The sequence below is a fragment of the Typopeltis vanoorti genome, chromosome 5, assembly GCF_054136105.1.
Source record: "Typopeltis vanoorti isolate ZY-2024b chromosome 5, IOZ_Tvanoo_1.0, whole genome shotgun sequence".
Classification (NCBI taxonomy): Eukaryota; Metazoa; Arthropoda; class Arachnida; order Uropygi; family Thelyphonidae; genus Typopeltis; species Typopeltis vanoorti.
This window is the reverse complement of record NC_143553.1, coordinates 80,843,115-80,866,460: the sequence shown is the minus strand read 5'-3', so window position 1 is coordinate 80,866,460 and position 23,346 is coordinate 80,843,115. Positions and strand designations below refer to the sequence as shown.

Genomic DNA, 23,346 nt, shown 5'->3' with positions numbered 1-23,346 from the left:
AGGGATATATTTATACAAACAATCACACCATCACCCTTCTCAACAGTATGGTATCTTAATAACGCTAACTCACAGAATGAGTGCAATCTGTTCCAGTGACAGTGCTCTTGCTGCTGAACTGGCTCACTTGCGCCATACCTTCTTGGCTAATGGCTATAATCCCCATAAGATAAACAAAATACTAAATGCTCCTAAGAAACCCCTTTCACCATCCACCACAGATAACTACAACAAAAGTCATCATCTGATACATTAAAGGCACATCGGAAAAGATATCTAGAATTCTCAATAAACATCAACTATCTATGCACTGTATTCAGACTGTGTGTCAAATTAGCAACTCTCATCTGTTCACCCAAGGACAGCATCCCTCCTTTATCACATCCAGGAGTCTACGAAATACCCTGCTCGTGCGATCAAGCCTACTACAGTCAAACAGGAAGAACTGTGGACATTTGCATCAGTGAACATAAAAGATACATCCGGCACTATCACTATGGCAGGTCAAGCCTAGCAGTCCATGCTTTGGATACCCCTGCACACAGGAGCAACTGGAAGAAAACAAAAGTACTGCACAGAAGCCTTAAAATACTCCGAATCTCAATAAACATGGCTAAGATTTGATTATCTTAAGACATAACTAGTACCTGCTTTCTCTCTCTGTTTTTTTTTTTTTTTTTTTTTTAATAGATAGAGGGCACCTTAATTAGGACTTAAGTCTTTGTGTTGTTGCTACAATTTTGTTATACTAGTCCCTTTGTTACACCTTGTTGGTGTAGTCTCGCATACTGTGACAAACTGTGTTTTTGTGCTCTGAAGATGCTGGTTATAACACCAGCAAAATATCGTCAATAAATAATTATTTACTTATAATTCTGTGTTCTGATATATACCATCAAAATTAGACAAATACATAATCCTTTCTACACAAAATAATCACTCATTGTTTCGACCTTATCAAGGTCATCATCTGGAGTATACTCGGTGGCATAGCTAGAGGGGACGGTCCGCCCCGGACAGCACTTTAAACCTTTTTGAACTTTTACAGTTAATTCTAAAATACAGTCTCGAGAACTCATTTCCAAATATTGTAATACTACTGTGAATTTTCCTCACAATTGCTGTAAGTGTTGCTAGTTGTAAGAGGAGTTTTTCTAAATAAAACTGATTAAGAATTACCTATATTACTATGAAATAGACTTCGCCAATGTCATCAATGATTTTGCTAACAGAAAAGCAAGAAATATAACATTTTAGAATGTTGAAATTAAAGTTTTACTTCAAAAATAAACATAGTGTTTTAATTTATTTCCCTATATGTCATTTTGACTTTTTGTAGTATTTTAGGTTTGTATTGAGAGGGGCAGCAAACTCAGGGACCGCCCCGGGCAGCAAAAATTCTAGCTACACCACTGAGTATACACATATATACAAAGAAACAGGCCACATTACAATCTACATGGTATGCTAAAGTTAGTAATTTGGTCAGCCATTAAAACTACTGGCCTGACCTCTGGTTCAAAAAAAAAAAAAAAAGACGATACTACATCGAAGCTAGAGTCATGTTATTATTGTTATCTATTTGGTTATTACAACTCATTAAAAGATATATTAAGCTAGAGAGAGCAGTATGCTGTTACATAATTACTCATATCAGTACTCATATAAATTAGAACAAAACAGTATAGATGGTGAATAAGAGCTGAAATTATTGCTTAGTCTTAAAGTAAGGGAAAAACTTGAAGAACTTAAGTGGGCTGAAGGTGTGCCATCAAAATTTCTGGGATTTTTATGCTACCATTAATGTTAAAATTAGGATCTTAACACATGGGTGGTACACCTTCGGCCCACTTAAGTTCTTAAAGTTTTCCAGCAAACCCTTATTTTAGGATTCTAAGCAATAATTTCAGCTATACTGGTTGTCCTAATTTATGATTAATTGCGAGAGCATGTTGCTCTCTAGTTTAACATAACTTAATGATTTGTAACCAAATAGATAATAATATAATAATAACAGGACTCTTACTTTGATGTAGTTTTTTTTTTTTTTTCCTGCCAGAAATCAGGCCAGTAGAGTTTTAACAGTTGATCAAGCATTCACAAAACCCTGTCCCTCTTCATCACCTATTTCAGTTAGTTATCCCTAAGTAACTGTGTGAATTTCATTTTCATATTGTCACGTCTTGATCTATAACTGCATAGTTGAAATCTCCTCATAATTGCTCAGACTGCGCTGATTGCTAATTGCTGATACATGGCATCCACATCTTCCTGTACAACAGGAAGATGTGGATGCCATGTATCAGCCATGTCTCCCCCCTCCCAACTATATTCTACATATATATCATTTTTTAAAATATATCTGAACCACACACGAATGGCCACAAGATCTGTGGCACATTAGCGAAGTGTGTGGTCATAAGGAAAAGAAAAAGAGAGGAATCTGTTCACGCTTTGAATGACTGAACTTTGTACTCTTTGGAGAAGGCAAAGTGGTGGTGGTTGGATAAAGGGTAACAGGGTGACTGTTGAAAAGAGCAGAAGTAGATGAAATGAAAGAGGAGGCAGTGAAGTTAGTACAGTGACTTGCAAAAGGGTATTGTTTAACAGTGGCTCTTGTTCTAATGAATTTGGAGAAAAGTGGTGGGGGGGAATAATAGTAGCTAATTCAGCAGAGCACTGTCCATGAAAGTATCTGTAGAAGAGGCCCAACACAGAAACTGAATGTCTGTTAGCGAGGGATCATTTATTAGATAGAGTCAGTGGTGAGCTATGGAAATTTTAACAAAAGGCTCTCATCATGGAACAAAAAAAAAAAAAAGCGCCTAACTTAGCTCTTATAATACTTATATTGCGACTTTATAGAGCTTCTGACAGATATGATAATTCCTGTAGGATATCAATCATTAATGATTGATCTTTTAAAATATTCCAAATTGAGAAGTCAGTTTAAAAAGCCCCTATATTTATCGTTTGATGCAAAATGCTTGCATAAACCTGGATAATTTCTCCACAAAGCAAGAGCCGTTCGTAAACTGCAAGCTGCCCATCGTGGTCCAAACACACACCGATCTTTAAAATTTCGATACCAAGGCCTTTTGCAATTGTATTTAATTCTCGTTGATTTTTTGGTGATTGATGATAAAAAGCATATAATTTATCTATAAATATTTCAAAATGATTTATTTCTCTAATGTTTTTTATTGAATCGTCTAATGCTAAGTGTAAATGATGAGCGCAGTGCCAAATCACAACATTGGGAAATTTTTGTTGAAGTTTGATTGCAACACCTGATTTGTTTCCTAACATTACACTGCTAACATAGCTCCATCAGAACAAAATGCAATGAAATGATTTTTTATATAGTTATCAGAAAATCCATATGAATTTAAAGTAGCAATTATAGTAGCATGTATACATTCCACGGTGGTATTTTCTAGTTCTACAAGATTATTAAACAAGAAGAACAAGGAGCTCGCAAATTTCAGAAAAATTTAACAAAGGGTTCACACAAGCCCCTTATAGCTCACCAGTGGCTAGAGTCCCTCTTCTTGATAGAATTGAGCATTCGTAACGAGGATTTTAGTGCACCACCCCAAATATCGAATCAGTATTCCATGGTTGAACAGATTTGGGATTTGTATATAGTTAACAGCTGTGAAGATGCAAAGTAGTGTCTTGTGCAAAAAAAAAAAAAAAGTACACCAGGTTTTTGGTGGCTGCAGAAGCTATAGTGAAATGTGTTTGTGCCACGAAAGATTGGAGGTATAGGTCAGTTCAAAAATGGAAATCTGATCGTGTTTAGTTATCTCAGTATTATTCAAGGTGAGGGATGCGAGCTCTTTCTTGCAAAAGATAAAAATCACACAGGACTGAGTTTTGGTGGTGTTGAAGTCTATAAGATTGTCCCTTTCCCATTGGGATACAGCTAGGAGGTCAGAGTTCAAGCCAACTGTTGTGGATCTTAAAGATGTTAATACTTGAGCACTGCAAGGTTTGTTAAATGAAAAGGAGGAATGGAGTATACTATCATGAGTAAAGATATGGACAGGACTAGAAGTCTGTGACATCAGGTCATTTATATACAATAGGAAGAGAGCAGGTGAAAGAATGGAATCCTGGGATATTCCTGCATTGGTGGGGAAATCTGAGGAGAAGAAACCATCCAACATGACACATAGCAAGCAGCCAGTGAGGAAGTTGGCAATCCAGTGGTAGAGTGTGGAAGGCAGACCATAGGATGGCAGTTTGCTAAGTAGGCCCCTGTACCAAACCTGATGAAATGCCTTTGAAATGTCAAGGGCAACCACATGAGTTTCTCCAAATTTTCTCCAAAATATTTAGTTAAGTAAATATTTTCTCCAAAATATCTACTTAATTTGCTGGGTATGTCCTCACAATGTTTGAGTAATTAACATACTGTGTATAATTGTAGTGATGTCTGAAATAAGGTGGTATGGTTTTCCTTCCTGGAAACTGATTTTTCAGGAAGAACATACATTTAAGACATAATGTCTTAGCCTTATAATCTTAGTCCTTGTGCTCCTGATGGTAATCTCAGTATAAAATCAAAAAAGTTGATGCAGTTGACTTAAATGCTGTACACACTGTGTAAAGAAAGTAGTGTTTTTACTATTAAAGATAAAGGAACAGGATACATTTTAAACTGTTGTAAAATGTATTAATATATTAATGTATTGTTTTTTTTTTTAATGTTTTCCAGCAACAAGCAAAAGTCTTGAAGATCTAAAGAAGGAAGCCACAGAACTGAAACTTCCTAAGGAACACACACCTAGAATTTAGATTTTTTTTTATTATTTTTTAAATAGCAGAATGATCTAAGAATTTATTTTGATCCTTTGTTTAAAATGTCCACTATCAAGAAATTTTTTGAAAAAAGAAGATCGGAATCAAAATTCAAATCAGCTGGTCCAGGACATAAACTCTCAGAGCCTCCCAGAACTGTTCAGCAAACACCAAACAAATCTTCATATCCAGCACACCAGCACATGTCAGCTGGAGCAAAGAAAGCAGGAGAGGCTGCTTTAGCTCGTCTCGAAAGTCGTCAAACCAAACCAGTGAACTGGTATAGAATGTTACTTTTCTTCTTTGATATTTTATATTGTATAGTACAGTGCTAATTTTTATATAGAATCTGAGATTACTTAAGAGTATTAGCATAGAAAATAGTTACTTTTTTAAACTATTTTCTGAAAGGACTCTTTAAAGTTTGAAACTTTTCACTTTGCAAAGATACATTTTATTCTTATTTCAAATAAATTACTTCTTTTAACTTTTTATCACTCTTGGGCTATAATCAGGACAAAACTTTTGAAATTTTCACAAGTATGTCACATGTTGCCTGTTTTGAAGACAAGTTTGCATTGTTTATTATATTTCTGCTGATTAGACCTATGCTATTTGCATAACACTGCATCTGGCCTATGTGCTGTCTAAATAAAACCAAGTGATAGGTGTTATAGATTTCGAGTAACATATGCCTTTTCTATGATTTCGGTGTATCAATCCATGATCTTTTGTGTTTGCATTTTTCATTTCATTTGTAAATTGAATGCCTGAAATATAGCATAATAAACACAATCTTAGTAAATTAACAATTTTGAACTAAACTTATTCAAATAATACAGCAGGCCTTTGATTTACAACAATTTGATTTATGCTACTTGGAATTGCCACCTAAGTTCAAGCTTCTAATTTTCTAATAATTTCCTTAGAATTTCATATTTTTTGAGAATTTTTGAAGAAATTCTGTTTCACTCTGCCACTGCCAAAAAAAAAAGTCATGAGCAGTGTTATTAAGCAGGCTGAGCATCATCTCAATGTCTCAGATTACTACTGGCTCTTAACAGTGAATTTATTTTATTTAATAAATTTGTTTTTTAAAATAAAAAATGAAACTGACCATGTCTGGTCATAACAGAGTGCAACTGCTAGTGAAAATGTTGCTCAAGTTCCATGCAAATGGAACAGTAAAAGAAAAGATGCAAGTTATTAGAAGAATGGAGGGTTGGCAGTTATATCCAACTGTTTGTGGAGAGCTATATATTGTCCCTCCACTAACAAAAATCACGATGCAGTTGACTTTGTCAGTTATAGCAATTTTCCCTTCTTGCAGTTTCTACTGCAAGAAGGGAAAATTGCTACAACTCTTGGCTACTCAAGTGTTCCTGTAATTGCAAAAATGGAACAGTTACTCACATTGTGGATTAGATGAGTTCAGAAAGAAATATCCCTCTCCTATACTCTGTTATTTGTGATAAAGCAAAGGGTTTATAAGATGATATATAAAAAAAAAAAAAAAAAAAAAAAATCATCAAAAGCAAAGGGTTTGTTTGATGAGATAAAAGGAAAGTAGCAATGAGACTTTCAATACAAGCAAAGGCTGGTTCACTAATTTCATGCAGTGAACTCAAATTTACAATATAAAAATAAGTGATGCTGCCAGTGGTGAAGCAGCAGCAGCAAGGGCATATCCTGAGCTCTTCAAGTAACTCAGAGACAAATGAATATCATTCTGATCTTGCTTTCAAGTGAAGAGGAATATGCTTCTGGAAGAAGCATATTTCTTCTTCTCTCTCTCTTTCTCTCTTCACTTGCATTATCAATCCTGACTGATAATGCAGTTTTTTGTTACCTGATGGCCACCCACGAAAGGTTGTAAACCTGAGTATATTATACTGTGGGTGGGTTAAGGATGTTTTTTTCATTAATTTTATTTTATTTACTTTATATATCATCTGAAAACCTTGCTCCAAAGACCAAATATGGAATTTTTTCATACCACTTCAGTCCTCCAGCAAGTTGAATGATGGTCTTACACTTGTCAGTGAAATTCATCTCCCACCTAAAGAACATTAACAAAGATCCACAAGATTCAAATCCATCATTACCTGTAGGTTTGGGAGTGGAGTTGCTATTCACTCTGCCGGAGTAGATGTGACATTTGAATCTGGTGATCATATTTGCTTGAAATAGAAATGAAGATACTTTTTTTTTTCTCCATGTCTACAAATATGTCTGAAGTTGCTTTGCATTCTTCTAAAACATTTTGTACTTTTTCAAAACAATAAGAAAAGAATGGCCTCTGTTTATTGCTGTATCTACACATCACTGAACCAACAGTGAGAAATAATTCAACAATAATTCAGATTGTTTCATATGGTCAGGTTACATTTCTTGCTTATAAAATGTGTTTTAGTTAAGTGACACACCAAACACTGGTTTGTAAATCCAAAATTCTAGCCCATATCAGTACTAGAGGTGGAAAATTCATCAAAAACCTGAAATGTAGAAAGACAGCCTGGAGCAAGTGATTGACCAGAAATGTCCCATGCACTGCATAATCCAGAGATCATGGTCAAAAGGCCAAATTCCAGATGATTGGAGTGGTGTTCACATAGTATCCATCTGTCAAAAAGGAAAATAATACTGAATGTTAGAATTACAGAATTTTCTTATTGAGTGCTCCAGGTAAGGATTATGCAAGCATACTGAAAAGGCTACAAAAAATTCTGAAAAGGAGAAACTTATAGATAGTTGATCTATAGTAGATAGGAGAAACTTATAGATAGAAACTTATAAATAGTTGAGAGATCATGGAAGTATAAAAAGCATCATATTTAAATTTTGTAGATCTAGAAAACTCATGACCAGGTGCCAAGAGGAATGCTGATCCAAACGTTACAATTTTATGGTTTAAATGGGACACATCAAGTTGTAGTTTAACAGTTTTAAAGAGGTACAGGAAGATGATGATCATCAATATCAAATTCCTGACATGTACTACATGAAAAATTTACATCATTACTAACTTCCTATCTACAGTTTTCTTCGAAATCAGTCTGTTACTTGCCAAGACTCCAACATTATCAGATCTTATATTTCTATCGTCAAAGCCACTTTGTACTGTATCAGTCGACCTATATCTTGGTCTTCCTCTGGGTCGTTTTCCTGCACAAACTGGCAGAGAACACTTGTTTTGCTAATCTTTCCTCAACCATTCTGTTTAAGTGATCATACCACTGGAGATTAGCTCTGCTAACGCATTCCTGGATGCTGACAATGTCAAGTTCTTTCCTAATATTTTTGTTTTTAATATAATATTGCCATTGATGCCATCTGTTCATGCCTCTAATCTTTCTTAGGACTCTCATATCTGAAGTCTCTAGTCTTTGGTCAGAAGTGTTTTACTTCTGACCCAGCTCTCAGATTCATAAGTTAAAACTGGTTTGAATATGTATACAGCTAATTTAGTGTTCCGACTAATTTCTCCCTTATTCCATATGAATTTATTCAGTTGACTTCTTACCATACCAGCTTTGTTGATTCTATTGTCTATTTCCATATTTAATTTACCATCTTCAGTAAAAATGGTGCCTAAGTAGCTGAAATGTTTACTTGTTCCACAGGTTTTCCGTTCACAACTCAGTTGACATTTTCAACGATTCTACCTATTTTAATTGCCTTTGTCTTTTTATTGCTGACCTTCATACCATATCTATTACAACAGTTATTCCATTTAGTCAGGGAATCTTACAAACTTGTAGCAGATTTATTTAGATGTATAACATCATCCGCATAAAGCAAAGAGCTGACATTAACATCTCCAATTCTGATATCATGTTTCATACCACTTTCCTTCATAATGTGATCCATATAGATAATGAATAACAGAGGGGATAATGTACATCCTTGTCTCACACCAGATTTAACGTTAAACCATCTTCCTGTACTTCCTTCAATTCTAACTGCCGACTTACAACTCAAATACAGACTAAGTATTGCTTGATATAATGCCCCATTGACACCGTATAACTGTAGCGTGCTGAATAGCTTCTCTCTTGGCACATTGTCATATGCCTTTTCCAGATTGACAAAACTTAAATACAGATCTTTGTTATATTCCCATGCTTTCTCAGCTATTTGTTGCAAAGTTAAGATCTGATCCTGACAGCCTCTATTTGGCCTGAATCCAGCTTGTTCTTCACCAAGCTTTTCTTCCACAATTCTTCTCAACCGTTTCTCAAGTATACTTGCATAAATCTTTCTAGGAACACTCAGTGGGGAAATACCTCTGTAATTCTCACATTCAGTTTTATTTCCCTTTTTCGCCCCTCTGTTCAGGCCTTCTGAAATATGGAGTGCAGCCACTGTAAGACTTTTATACCACCATACTTTAGCATTTCTGGTCGAATGTCATCTACTCCTGCTGCCTTTTCACATTTCAAGCCTTTGATGGCTTTTTCTACTTCAAGTACGGATATGTATTCCTGACTGTATGACTGTTGAGTGTTTTTTTTTTACCACTGTGCTATCACTGCTTGTTTCATTTAGCAATTTTTCGAAGTAATTATTCCATACTTCAAGAATATCTTTTCTCCCATTTTCATATCATCTCTGTCTCCTTTTACAGCACTCTTTCCTCCATTTCTAAGCTTCTTCAACTACCTCCAGAATATCTTACCACCTTCTTGATATTTATTTTCTATATTCTTGCCAAAGTCCTCCAATAACTTTTATTTAGCTAGTTTTCGTCCCTCTGTTTTTCCAGGAACTTTTGATATGCTTTCTTCTTTTCTTTAACTTCCTGTGTCCACCATAGATTTCTGATTTTTCTATCCTTGCAGACAACCTCACACATGCCTTACGGGCTGAATTAATCAAGGTTTTCTTCAAGGCTTGCCACTGAATCTCTAAAGTTTGGTTCCTGTTCTCAAACTCTTTCATTTTTTCTTCAATAATCTTTGTGTATTTTAGTCTACAGTTAACATCTGAGATCTGCCCAACTTTTATTCGCTTTAAAAATTTCTTACATGTTATTCTTTTCAATATAAAATTCAGTTTTATCCTGCTCAAGACTAAATAGTGATCACTTCCAATTTCAAATCCTCTGTACGCTCTGGTGTCCTGCACCAGCGAGAAAACATCACTATCAACAATAACATAGTCAATGAGACTTTTCTTATTCCTTGCCTATTCTCTCCATGTGAATTTGTGCACATTTTTATGTTGGAACATGGTGTTAGTAATAACCAGTCCATGTCCTGAGCAGAAATAAAACAGGTATTTGCCATTATTATTAGATTTGCTCTTTTCTCCAAATATTTTTGTATGTCTGACAATCATTTTCTACTCTATTATTTAGATACTTTCTCTTGTTATTCAGTTGCTTTCTCTAAAGCATCAAAAAATTCCTCCACTTCTACTATAGTAGAACCTTCTGTAGGACCATAGGCACAAATAAGTCTCATTGTCCAATTCCCCATTCTCATATTTGCCCACATCGCTCTACTTGAGACTGTCTGCCATTCAAGAATATTAGCTTCATATTTAGTGTTGAATACAATAACTACTCCTTCTTTTCCTTGATTGTCATTTCCTGAAAATAACATTTTGTATTTATTGCTCAGAAAGATCTCACCATTTTTGTCTTTTTTTTTGTTTCAGTCACCCCTATTATGTAGATATGGTACTTATCTAATTCCTCAGCTAGCTCCATTTCTTTGCCATTCAGGCTTCTTACGTTGATAGTACTGCTCTTTAACTCTGGTGATGTTGAGTTGGATGTATGCTTTCAGATTTGTTCCAGTAGCTGACTTTTCGCTGTTCGCCCTGATTCCCTGGCAAAAACAACTGGGGGGGCCTTGCTTAACTGGCGACGTCCCAGCCAGCATGAAATTTTGTCATGTTGTACCATCATTTTGTATATTGGTTTAAGCCAATAAGAATACAATTTGGTCGTCTAAATCCCAAATTGCCAGCCCATCCTCGTTCGTTCAGTATTCAGGTAGATACCTAACAGGGTGCATCACGAGAAGATGAGGATTGGACATTAGGTCAGAAGCCCTGGTCGGTTCTCCACATTCCTTGAAAGTCTATGTGGAGGTCTCCTCTCAGCTATACAGCTTTGACCCTTAAGCACCCCTTTCACCCAGGAAGATGATTTGATGTTAAATCAGGTGTGATACAAAGGTGCACATTATCTCTATTGTTCATCTGTATTGGATCAAATTATGAAAGAGACATTAGGCCTGGTATCAGACTTGGAGATTCAACTTGGTTCCTTTATTTTATGCAGGTATTATACTCTTAAATAAATCCCGTACAACTCTTCAGATTCCATAACTAAATTGAATGACTGCTGTAATCAATTTGGTATGAAAATAGGCAGAACATTGCAAACATCAACTGCATCCTTAATGGGAAACCTATAGAACAAGTAAAACATTTCAGCTGCTTAGGCAGAATTTTTAACATAGATGGTAAATTAAATACTAAAATATACAACAGAATTAGCAAAGTTGGTATGGAAGGTATTCAATTGAATAAATTTGTATGGAATAAAGTTGTTTTTTGTTCAATAGCCTCCGTAACATTTTGCCATTTTCTAATATTTAGCTTCTAGGTTTTTAAGTCTTCCCATGACTTTTGTTTAGCTATTTTTACATATACCTCAGCTATCATAGATTTTTCTCTATATATTCTCTGAAGGTACATGTTGACTTATTTTCCAGTACTTTGTTCTTTAACTTCTTTAGTCTGCTGAATGTTAGAATACATTCAGCAGACTCAAGTGCAGATCGCATTCTTACAAAAAAACTTCACATACTCCACTTGTTTTCTTTAGAATTTACTGCTGAGTCTACAATTCATCTGTGAAAACTAAACTTTCTTTTTAAAGTTTTTGTATATATTTTTTTTGTTCAGTATGAAATTAATTTTTATCCTATTCAAACCTAAATGCTATCTTCCTATTTCAAATCCTCTCTTCGTTCACTCCCATGTGAGAGGCCACAAAGCATGAGGTTTAATCCTCAGCACAAGGCTTTTTTTTATATATATAGCAAAAAAAAAAAAAGTCTCATGTGGCTTAGGGTCAAGAGCAAAGTAATTTGTTGATGTTCTTGGAGGTTTTAGTCCTCAGGAAAGGCTTTTCCACAGAACCGAGATAAAAGGAATAAAGGACAAGTGGGACAAGTAAGAGGTTTGATGAGTTTGCAGTGTTCAACAAAGATGCTGGGCAGCTGTTGCTCCTATTCCCTTAGTAGCAAAAATGTGGGAGGATAATGAATGCTAGATCTGCCAAACAGTTACCACGGATGGTCAGTTTCCATACTCACACTGTGGAATTTGTGATTCTTGTAGATAGGCTTCTCCCCACCCCTGGCCAACTTCTTTATGGAGACTTTTGAAGAGAAAGCCTTAAACTCAGCCCAACAAAAATCCACTGTTGGGCTTTGCTACGTTGATGATGATGATGTTTCCTATTTGGCCACATGGCTCAGATGCACTCCACTCCTTCTGAACACAATTAAACAACCAACACCCCAGAATCTAGTTCACCTTGGAAAAAGAAGAAAATAAGTCTCCCTTTCCTAGACACTGTAATCACTCGCCAGCATGATGGATCCTTGGTTTTCTCTGTTTACAGAAAACCCACCCATACAGGCAGATATTCACCAGCAACCCCCCCCCCCCACAACAATATGGGGTTATAAAAACACTATATAACAGGGCAAAATTAATCTGTTCCGATGACAATGCCCTTACCACTGAATTAAACCACAACACTTTCTTAGCCAATGGCTACAACCCCAAAAAAATATTAAACCAGTTAACCACAACCCCCTCCCCACCCCACCCCTTTCATAACAAAGATTACACTAAATCCATCACCATTCCCTATATCTGTGGCACCTCTGAAAAGTTTGTAACAAACTTCTTGTTACAAACCATATAAAAAATTGGCATCCCTTATCTGCTCCACCAAAGACCAACCACTTCCCCTAGACCTACCTAGGATATACCAGGTCCTTGCAGCTGTAAACTGTCCTACTTTGGTCAAACAGGCAGGACAGCAAATGTCAGGATTTCTGAACACAAAGACTACATCTGATTTCACCAGTACAGCCACTCTGGGCTTGCCGACCATGCTCTGGATACCCTCCACAGAATACGTTGGAAGAAAGCCACGTTAATACACTCCAGCAGATTTAGCCCTTTGATTACCAAGAAGAAAATGCTTCAGTTAAGCTGAGAAACCACTGGGTTGCTAGGAAACCAACTTCAAAAAGGTGATTATTCACTGAAACCACTAGAAATAAAAGGGTTAAATATGAAAGATTGTTCATGGAATCAGCCTCAGCTCTAAAAAAAACTTTCCAAACCTCAACAAATTTGACTGCATGAGACTGCCCCAAATTTGGGAAGCTTGCATCTTGAGAACTTCAGCCCATCAGCCAAGACAACCCAATATAGCCTGCTAGGGGGCATCTTTAGGACTCTAGGAACAACAGTAGTTTTCTTTCTTCTGCCTCATTTGCTTTTTAGTGCCTGCATGCATGTGTCATAGTTGTATGTTCCCATGAAAGTGGCAATGTTGCATTGCCGAAATATAGGAGGTATTTATTAAAGTTTCTTTTAATTAATATTCTAGTATACATTGTAAATTCCTTAAATAATTTAATATTCATAGTGACCATCTGTGAGGCAGTATCTGCAGAGTTTGTAAGAGTGATCTTCAATCATTTGAACTACTTTCTTCTGGACCGCAGCAAGAATTTTTAGTGAAGTCTTAGGTGCATTACCTGAGAACAATATTTCAAGGTCAGGCAGTTTTGAGTCTTACATAGTAAACAACTGAACAGAAAAGTAATGTCTTGAGCAAGAAAGGACTCCAAGTTTTTCTGGAAACTGAAGATGCTTTAGAAATGATGCAATTTGCCAGGAAAGAGACTAGGAGAGAGATCTGGTCTATACTGTTAAGTTCAGCATTATCAAACTATATTCCTGTCCCATTGCAAAATGGTTTGAAGATCAGTTTTTAGGGCACTTATCTTGACGTTTGAAATGTTTTGAGCCCTGCAAAGTTTATCATGTGAGCAAGATATGTCAAAGTTGACTGTTGATGACCTTCTTCATTATTTTGGACAACATCAAGGTAGAAGCAATAGGTTGATAGTTAGATGGTAGACATTTATCACCTTTTTTTTTTGGAATTAGCTATATGTGGGCTTGCTTCCATGCTAGAGGGTGGATGCCAGTAGAGTATGATATAGTGTATAAATGATAAGGAACAGTTGTTGGTTCAAGAGTACATTTCTTGTTCTCAGCTGAAATCAGAAGCCTTTTTGGTATCCAGGTTGTTAAGGATTCTTCGGTTGTCTTTCTGGCAGAATACTACAGTAGGCATGCGATGCTCCAGTAAAGGTGATTTACCTTCATCTATTTAGGAGTTAGATGAGAAAAGTGATGCCAGTAGCTCAGCCTTCTGATGTTGCAATGCAACTATTTTTATTATTATTATTATTATTATTTCGGGCAACTCCAAGGAGTCGACAGACTCATCGAGGGAGGCCCTAACATCATGTCAGAACAACTATTCGACATTCACACAGTGCCATCATACCTCGCCTTGACCTCATTCACAGTCATAGCACCCACAATAGACTGGCAGCTTATTCCACTCATTCACCACTCTCCAAGTAAAAAACCTAGCTCTAATACCCTTATTAACCACATGCTTGTCCAGCTAGTCCTCCCATCACCAGTCCTGTTCTCAAAAATATCTTCTGAATTAATCTTATAGAAACCCCTTCAGTAATTTGAATGTCTCAATCATATCACCCCTTTTCTGCCTATCAACCAATTTTTGCAACTCACAAATGCTCAACCTGTTCTCATAAGGTTCATTCCATAGACCTGCTATCTTGATCACTCGTCTCTGGATCCTCTCCACCTCCTCCCCCATCAAGAAGAAACCCTGGCGCCTTATCAAGGCTCAATACAGAGGAACAATAACTTGTTTGTCTCTGCTTGTTAAAGTATTTTTCAGCAACCAAGTGATTTGATGAGCTGATTTAGCCACTTTTGCAATGTGCCCCCTAAACTTCAACTCCCTATCCACCAACACTACCAAATCCCTAGCCTCATTAATCTCCTGGAGTATGGTTCCACCAGTGTGATATACTGCTGCTAATCTTTTCACCCCAAAATGCATAACCTTACACTTTACCACATTAAATCGACATCCATTTTCCTTAGCTCAGTCCTCCAGACTATCCAAATCATCTTGCAAAATTTTGACATCTTGTGCATTCACTATTGCTCTACCCAACTTTGCATCATCAGCAACCAAGTGAACACCTCCTCTCAAATCCTTTCCTATATCCTTAATGAACAAATTGAAAAGTAGTGGTCCAAGAACAGAGCCCTGTGGCACACCACTAGTCACAAGCCTTCTTTTGGACTCTACTCCTGAATAAACCACTCTCTGATATCACTCCATCAATCACCCTCCTATCCATCTCACCAACCCTATATCCATCCCCATATGCTGCAGTTTACTGATTAGAATTCCATGTGGTATCCTGTCAAAGGCCTTAGCAAGGTCCAGTAGAATCACGGGTAAACCCATTACCCTTATCCGGTTCAGCGGTCACTGTGTTATAAAGCGTGAGCAAGTTACTGAGGCATGATCTACCCTTCACAAAACCATGTTGTCCCCCATACAGTATCCCATTTTCATGTATCGAATCCTGTATTTTTCTCTTGACTAATTTCTCCAAGACTTTGACAATGATTCCTGATATGCTAATCAGTCGATAATTTACAACAGCAGTCTTGGAACCACCTTTATGCATTGGAACTATTCCCCCCCTCTTTCCACCCCCTCGCGACTAACCCAGACCTGAGACTCAAATTAAACAAAATGGTCAAGGGCACTGACAATTCTTTAGACACTTTAGACATATGACACGAGCTGGTATACCATCCAATCCCACAGATGTATTGACATTGAGGTTTTGTGATAGACTTCTACCTCCACTTCATTCACCACAGTTCCCGTATAATCTATTGGTTCATTCATTCCTGCAATATCACCATCTGGATGATATATTCTTGCTAAGTGCTCGCTCAGTAATTCAACTGTATCAACTGATTCAGTTACTTCCCTAATATACATTTTTTCTTTTACTTGCAACATATCGAAAAAACTGTTTGGGATTCTCTTTGGCCTGCATGGCTATGTTCTTTCATAATCCGTTTTTGCTTTTCTTACCACACTCATTACCCTTCTGGCCTGCGCTTTATACCGTTCATGTGACTGCCGGTCACCTTTCTCCTTAAATTCCCTCCATAGTTGTTTCTTTTTTTTGCAGCTCAAGCTTAATGGTGTTATTCATCCATTTAACCCCTATTTGATTTATTATTCGGACTCTAGGTATACAGTCAGCCATTGCCTCATGCAAACACTTCCTAACCGCCTCCCATGCACTATCAACATCTAGCCCTTGCAATTTTACATGCCATGGCACTGAACCAATCAAACTCCTAAGCTTGTCATGCTTACCAGCCCAACAATTCCACATATACCCTGTCTTAATTGTAAATTCTACACCTTGAGCCACCTCCCAAGTCAAAACCCTATGATCACTCTCACCAATTGGTGGCAACGTGGTCATATTCGTTACAGCCAAGTTCTCAGATGCAATTACTAGGTCAAGCACTCTCTGACCCTAGTATTTTTCATTACATGCAGTTGCAGATAGTTATCCCTTAATAATCGCATAAAATCCAATTCCTTCCTCCCATATGTCCTCTTCTCCTTCCAATCAGTGTTACCATAGTTGAAATCACCTGTAATAATTACCCTCCTTCCACTCATTTCTTCTATTTGCTTATGCATACTATCTCCACCATCTATTCCATCATCTGGTCTATAGCAGCACCCAACTGTATATTTTGTTTTGCTAGTTTCAATCTCACACCAAATAGTCTCAAATGTGCTCTTTTCTCTATCCTGCAGTTCCACTTCTATTCTCCTTGGTCGTAGCTCATCATCTATCATCAATAACACTCCTCTCCCATTTTATTCTCCCTATCACTCCTGACCACATCATACCCCTCACATTCAATCCCACTAGCTATATCATCCTCTGTCAGCCATGTTTCACTAATGCCAATAACCTGTGGCCTGGAAGTACCAACCAAGGCCAAAAATTCTTCTTTCTTGTTCCTAATACTTCTGGCCTTAGTATACATGAATTGCAGAAGCTCATATATCCCATTGTGATTCATAGTCTTTCGTACTCGCTTGGGCATATTACACACATTCATACACTCAGCTGTCTCCCTAAAGTCTGCATATCTACTCCTGCCCCCTTAATAACTCTAGTTTCCCTGATTTGGATGAGAAAGAAGTGGCAGCACAGAAGGACAAATACACTCATGGCTTTTGTAAAAGACCAGAAGGCATGACTCCCTTTAGCATGGGTAGGAAGATTTCTACATTTAGTCCTATCAAAGGTGGAGAACTTTTTTTTTTTTTTTTAATGGTGGTTTTGTTAGTATTGTGGACTTTAGTGTAGGTTATGAATGAAGCTGGGAATTTTGTCTCATGCCACTCCTGATAATCAATTTTTATTATTTATTTATCTTAATCTAGGACTACCCTGGCATGTTTATTAGAAAACCTTTTATTTTTTTTTTATAGGATGGGAATTTTTTTACAGAGATAATTTAATTTCTGTAACAAGATCACAACTTATTTTAAATGTTTATTTAAATTTAAATGTCATGAAGATCTTTCCATTTGGGATTGTTTTAATGCCAAACTACAAGAGGTTGTGAATGACTGAGAGGAGGATATTCCACAAAAGATGAAATTTGGATGAGATTAGGATCTGAATTACCAAAAAGAGAAGTCACCTTAATGGTGTATATGGCACATACCTGGCTTACTGACAATCAGGTAGCCAGGTATGTGCCTTTCAATTTCTTATTACTTTTCATGTAATTGAATATACAGCTTTGTGTTGTATATGGTATTATTAACGACTAGTCCATGTTTGGAAACAGAAATCAATCAAGTATTTACCATTTATGATTTGCTTTGCCTTATTCTTCTAATTTTACTAAAACATTTCTGTATATTTTGTATTTATTTCTTAATCTGCTGTGTTTCAACCTTAGAAATACCTGCCTTTTATTTTTCTTTGTCAGCTGTCTTCTCCAGTGACTTGAAAAATTTCTCCGTTTCTTCCTTAAAACATTTTGTGGAACTGCAGGCAGAAACAAATCATTATTTATTTCTCCATTTTGAAATATGTCCACATCACATGAAATTGCCACCGTTCGTGATGTTTACATTTTAGTGTTTAGTGTTTTTCTATAACTACCCTTTCTTTTCTCTGATCACTGTTTTTCACATATAATGTATTATAGTTATTATTTAGCAGTATCTCACCTGTTTCAGTTTGAGAAATATCAGTTATGTTAATTTGGTACTTCTGATTCTTTTGCTAGTTTTATCTTCTTGTCCGATTTTCACTTCTGCTAATGTTAAATTTCAGTTTGTTCTAGTATATGACTTTTCACTGTTCTCTTCATGTTATAGGTTTGAAGTGTTGACAGCACTAGGGAAGAATTAAAAACTAATTTTAGTTCTTCCAATATTTTGCCCGTCACCGAGACATCTTCAGGGAGTAAAAATAACACACACACGCAGGCAATACAATACTTAATGAAACACATGGGTGACTAAAGTCTCATCTAGGTGGTGCATCTTCTGTGGGCATCTGTAGGCAGCCGAGGATGTAAAACGGGACCTATGATGATTATTGTTTCCCAAATTTTGGTAAGTTTTATGCATCCATATTTATTTAAATTAGGTTGATTTCTAAGCATATTCCAAAAACAGACTTTCCTTTTTAAATTTACTATGGTAGATCATGGTGGTTTTCTTCCAGAACCTGCGAGTTGTATCCAGTGGTGAGCTATGGAAATTTTAACAAAGGGCTTGTGCATCGTCGAGCAAAAAAAAAAAAAAAAAAAGCCATATTTCACACAAAAACTTTTAGTAATACAGCTTGTGTACAAATTCCAATCAAAAAGTATGAGAGGACAATCGACCTCTAAAGGCTATCATTTTTAAACAAATATTTCATGATTTACACATGAAATATTTGCACACAATCAACTTTGTTCATTTTTCTTAAACATATTTTAACTATCAAAATATAATAAGAATGAAATCTTTTATAATCTTTTACAAAACATTTGTTTGGCTACTGGTTTCGCCATACAATTGGCTACGAGAAGGATAAAGATAGCGCATGCACTTATTTTATTTTCAAACTTGGGTGTATTTGTTATAGAGGAGTTGAAACAATAATTCCAAATAATCTATACACTGCTGAATAGACTAATTTTTGTTAGGTTACCGTATGAGTTTGTCGCTTAATATGTTTAAAAAAAAATTTTGTTTTTGAAAAAATAAAAAAGTAAACAAGGGGCTCACAAATTTGAGAAAAATTTAACAAAGGGCTCGCTCGAGCCCCTTATAGTCACCACTGGTTGTATCCAATACATGGTCTGCAAGGCCAGATTGACCATAGTCATGATTGCAGATTTACTTGTGTTCATCTAAACAGATAGTGGCTGATCTACCTGTCTGTCTGAAGTAAGCCAACTTACAGGAACAGGGTACTTTATATACACCAGGCATTGAAAGAGAAGGGAGCTGGTCTTTTGGTAGAATAGATAAGGGTAGCAAGTTTCAGGTGAGGCTTAAAAGCTGTGTAGAGGTTGTACTTTTTTAGCGACCTGGCTATTTTTTCTGATGTGCCATACATGTAGGAGATGGTGATGTCATTTCTGAAATGATGGGGAGGGAACTGATTATATATTTTTTTTAATTCTGTAATGACTGAAGCCATTAGATAGGAAGGTGTTGTGTATATGGTTGAGTTCAGTTGAAAGAGGTTTCACTGGAACAAAGATTATGGGCTCTATTGGTTAGTTTTTATGATCTCATATTATTGAGAGGGATGATTGTGGTGGGAAAGTTTGTGAATGTATCTGTGTGAGTGGGTTTTCTATATACAGTGAAGCAGAGATTACTGTTCGGAAGGTTACTAAGGTGTCTAGGAAGGGTAAACTATTATTTTCCTTTTCCCATTGTTAACTGGATTCTTGGATGTAGACTATTGAGATGACTGATGAAGGATTCTAATGTGTCTTGGCCATGAGGCCAAATATAGAACACATCTATGTATCTTAGCCAGATAGAGGGGTTGAGTCTAGGCTCGTTTTTCAATATTTTCCATGTAAAAATTGGCAAGGGCATGAGAGGGGAGGAGAAAGTGAACCCATCACAGTTCCGTCTCTGTCTGTTTTGTAAATTTTGTTCTTCCAAGAAAAATAACAGAATTAATTGCAAAGGAAAAGAGATCTAAGATATTAGAAGGAAAAACGTTTTTTAAGAGTGTTAAGTTGTCATTTAAAGAAATATTGGTAAACAGTTAGGTGATGTCAAAGCTTACCAGTATCTGTATTATTTGAAGTTAAATTTTTAATCAAGGTTTAAAATTAGTAGAGTTTTTTTATATATTAATAGGATTTGGTAAGTCCAGCGGAGGGTAATAAGAGAGTTTGCCAACTGTTTTGACAATTTGTAACATGAAGCATCAGTGGCATCTACTATAGGTCTTAGGGGGGGGGAAATTTGGTTTGTGGATTTTAGGTAAACCATATATCAGAGACACAGAGGGAATCAAAAGGTTTGAGTTTTTTGTAATATCAGGCAGCTAGGAAGATACTTTTTTAAGTAACTTTTTTAATTTTTTTAACTTGCATTTTTGTGGAATCATGATCTAGTGGGATGTAGGTAGCACAATCTCAGAGAATAATATCAATTTTTTTATTATATTCTGTGGCATTACCCTTATCTGCCCTGGTGATGACAATACTTTTATTTTTCCATAACTTTATGAGAGCAGTGAATTGACCAGAAGATAATTACTTTTTGGATGTGATGACTAGGAGAGGATATTGGTGATTTCATGTCTAATGTTGTTGGCTATTTCTGGAGCTAAGCAACATCTTCCACATTCTGTGTTGTACATTAGGTCTAGCAACAGCATTTCTTTCGGTGCAACAACAGAATTGTGGCTTAGGGCACTGATGGCATCTTCATTGAGACTTTTCGAAGATCGATAGAAAATTTGGAAACAATAATAGTTAGAGGTCCAAGTTTACATTGTAGGCGGCCACCTAGATAGGACTTTAGAGTCACCCATCTGTTTCATTAAGTATTATATTGCCTTCGTGTGTGTGTGTGTTACAAGCATTATTTATACTCCCTGAAAATGTCGCAATGACTGAGACAAAGTATTGGAAGCATTAAAAAAAAAAATTTTAATGCTTCCAATACTGGCATAAAGTACTGCCAGCACTTTCCTAGTGCTGGCAGTACTCCATTAAACCTCTAGCATGATGTCCTCCCAGCACTTAAGCCTTAACACACGGTCACTGTTCTCTGACAGACATCTGGGACCTTGTTTAACTGGGTGATGACTCAGCTGTTAAGAGGCATCACCCAGTTAATTGCTATATTAATTTCTTCTATCATAATAGTGTATTTAAGGAGATTTCTTTGGAACTTTTCATTAGTTCGTTATAATGTCATTTGCAATACTTGAAAGGTGACTATCTTTTTTCAGGTTTTATCCCAATGTAGAATATAACTTGGTTGGCTTGGTTTACTTGTTCATTCACTATCCAGGTAGATATCTGCTAACAGAACACACACCACAAGAAAGTAAGGATTGGAGAATTAGGTCAGAATTTTCAGTTAATTCTATTTATTCCTTAAAATGCCAACTGGAGATCTCCTCCCAGTTATCTAGCTTTTATAGTATATATCAAAATTATAATAATTACAAATTATGTATGTCAGTAGAGAGAGAGTGATATACATTTATCAAGGTGTGGTTAAATTAAGAGTTTTGATTACTTTCGAAGTACAGTTCTAAACGAAGAGAAAAGACCAGGTGAATGCTCTATGAACTAGTGTGCATTTCTGCCATATATATCAGTCAAGAGATATATAACTACAACTTATTGTGATGTGCTAGCGGTTATTGAATAGAAAGAATTCAGATAGTTCTCAAATGATAAAAAAGTGTTATTTCAAGTTGATGGGTCGCTGACTGTATATACAAATTTGAATTTTTCTCAGAAGGATATATACAGTAACTTTTATCAAAGGCAGTTTAATAATACTTAAACTCTTATGATATGATGGACAACATATATGTTTTGAATTCTTCTTTGGGCTCAAACCTTCTTCCATCAACCTTTTAAATTCTTTTAAACTGCACTATGAAGAAATCTTCAGGTTTTATCCTTGCAAAACAGATAAACCAGCCTTTGAAAACAAATACACATACTGAGAAACAATAGATATGATGTGGCCATATCAGTAGTCTCCATGTCATAGTCTCTAGGGATTGGTCATTCTTGCTAAAATACTTTCTTTCCATTGAAGAGTGATTAAACAAGAGAGTAGGATAAAATTATTGTTCTCTTTTAAAGTTCAACATTGTCTAGCTGGCTGTAATATGTATTTTACGTGGGCATTATTAATGCAATATAAATATGGTATGCAGCATAGTATTAGAATATTATCCAAGCTTCTTTTGTAATATGTCTCTTTGACAGATGTGTGATATTAATGCTGATAAATCCTGTGTAAGATTTCTATTATTTTTTTTTTCAAGGTCTCTAGCTGCTATAAGAGCTCAAGCAAGAAAAGAACTGGAACTTGAGCTACAAACATCTGCAAAAGCAAAGGATGCACCTAAAGAGGTAATTTAATTATATGAATATTATTACTTGACACAGAAGAGCATTCTACACAGGGAATGTAGAACCCATTGAACATAGTTACTTCTAAATAGTTCCCTACCCTCTGAGTAAAGAGGTGTATGTGTTAGCAAGCGGAAGCGAGTACTCTAATATTTGCTTGTTTATGTATTGTAGAAATTTTTCAGCTTTTATGAATTACTGTATAAAGAATTAATTTGGAGTAAGTTCAGATTGTAAGTGGTTTATTAAGTAGTATTGTATTTATATTAGGATGAGAGAGTGTGTAATTTTTGCATAGGCAGGAAACCTAAGAAGGGGAAAAACAACTGCTACAAAAAATGTATGATCTATATACACTCTTTGAACTCTTTACATGTCATCTCCTTTCCGTACGATTCACATCCAGTTCCTTATGTTCTATCATTACTGTATCAAATGAGGACTCATTTTGATGTTCACTTGTGCTGGATACCCAGCAGCATTGGAATCAAGGGAAATAAGACTGCAGATGCAGCTTCTAGATTAGCAGCTGTATTTGCAGTCTCTTCCAACATCCAAAAATACACTTCACTATAGAAAGTAAGCAGTCACACTCTCAATAGTATGGCATCCTCAGAACACTTGTACATTGCTAGAGCTGTGTTGTTTGAATGACAAAGCATTTGAAACTGAACT

At 36.1% G+C, this 23,346-nt stretch overlaps 1 protein-coding gene across 1 annotated transcript in view; it reads left to right on the top strand.

Annotated features, from left to right (window-relative positions):
* Gint3 (GDI interacting protein 3) overlaps nt 1-23,346 on the top strand; it is a 115,237-nt gene that overhangs the window by 12,019 nt on the left and 79,872 nt on the right. The window contains exons 2-3 of the mRNA XM_090393213.1: nt 4,724-5,086; nt 22,584-22,671. Coding sequence (XP_090249339.1) covers nt 4,869-5,086; nt 22,584-22,671 — 306 coding nt within the window. The 5' untranslated portion in view covers nt 4,724-4,868. The remainder of the gene's footprint in view (nt 1-4,723; nt 5,087-22,583; nt 22,672-23,346) is intronic.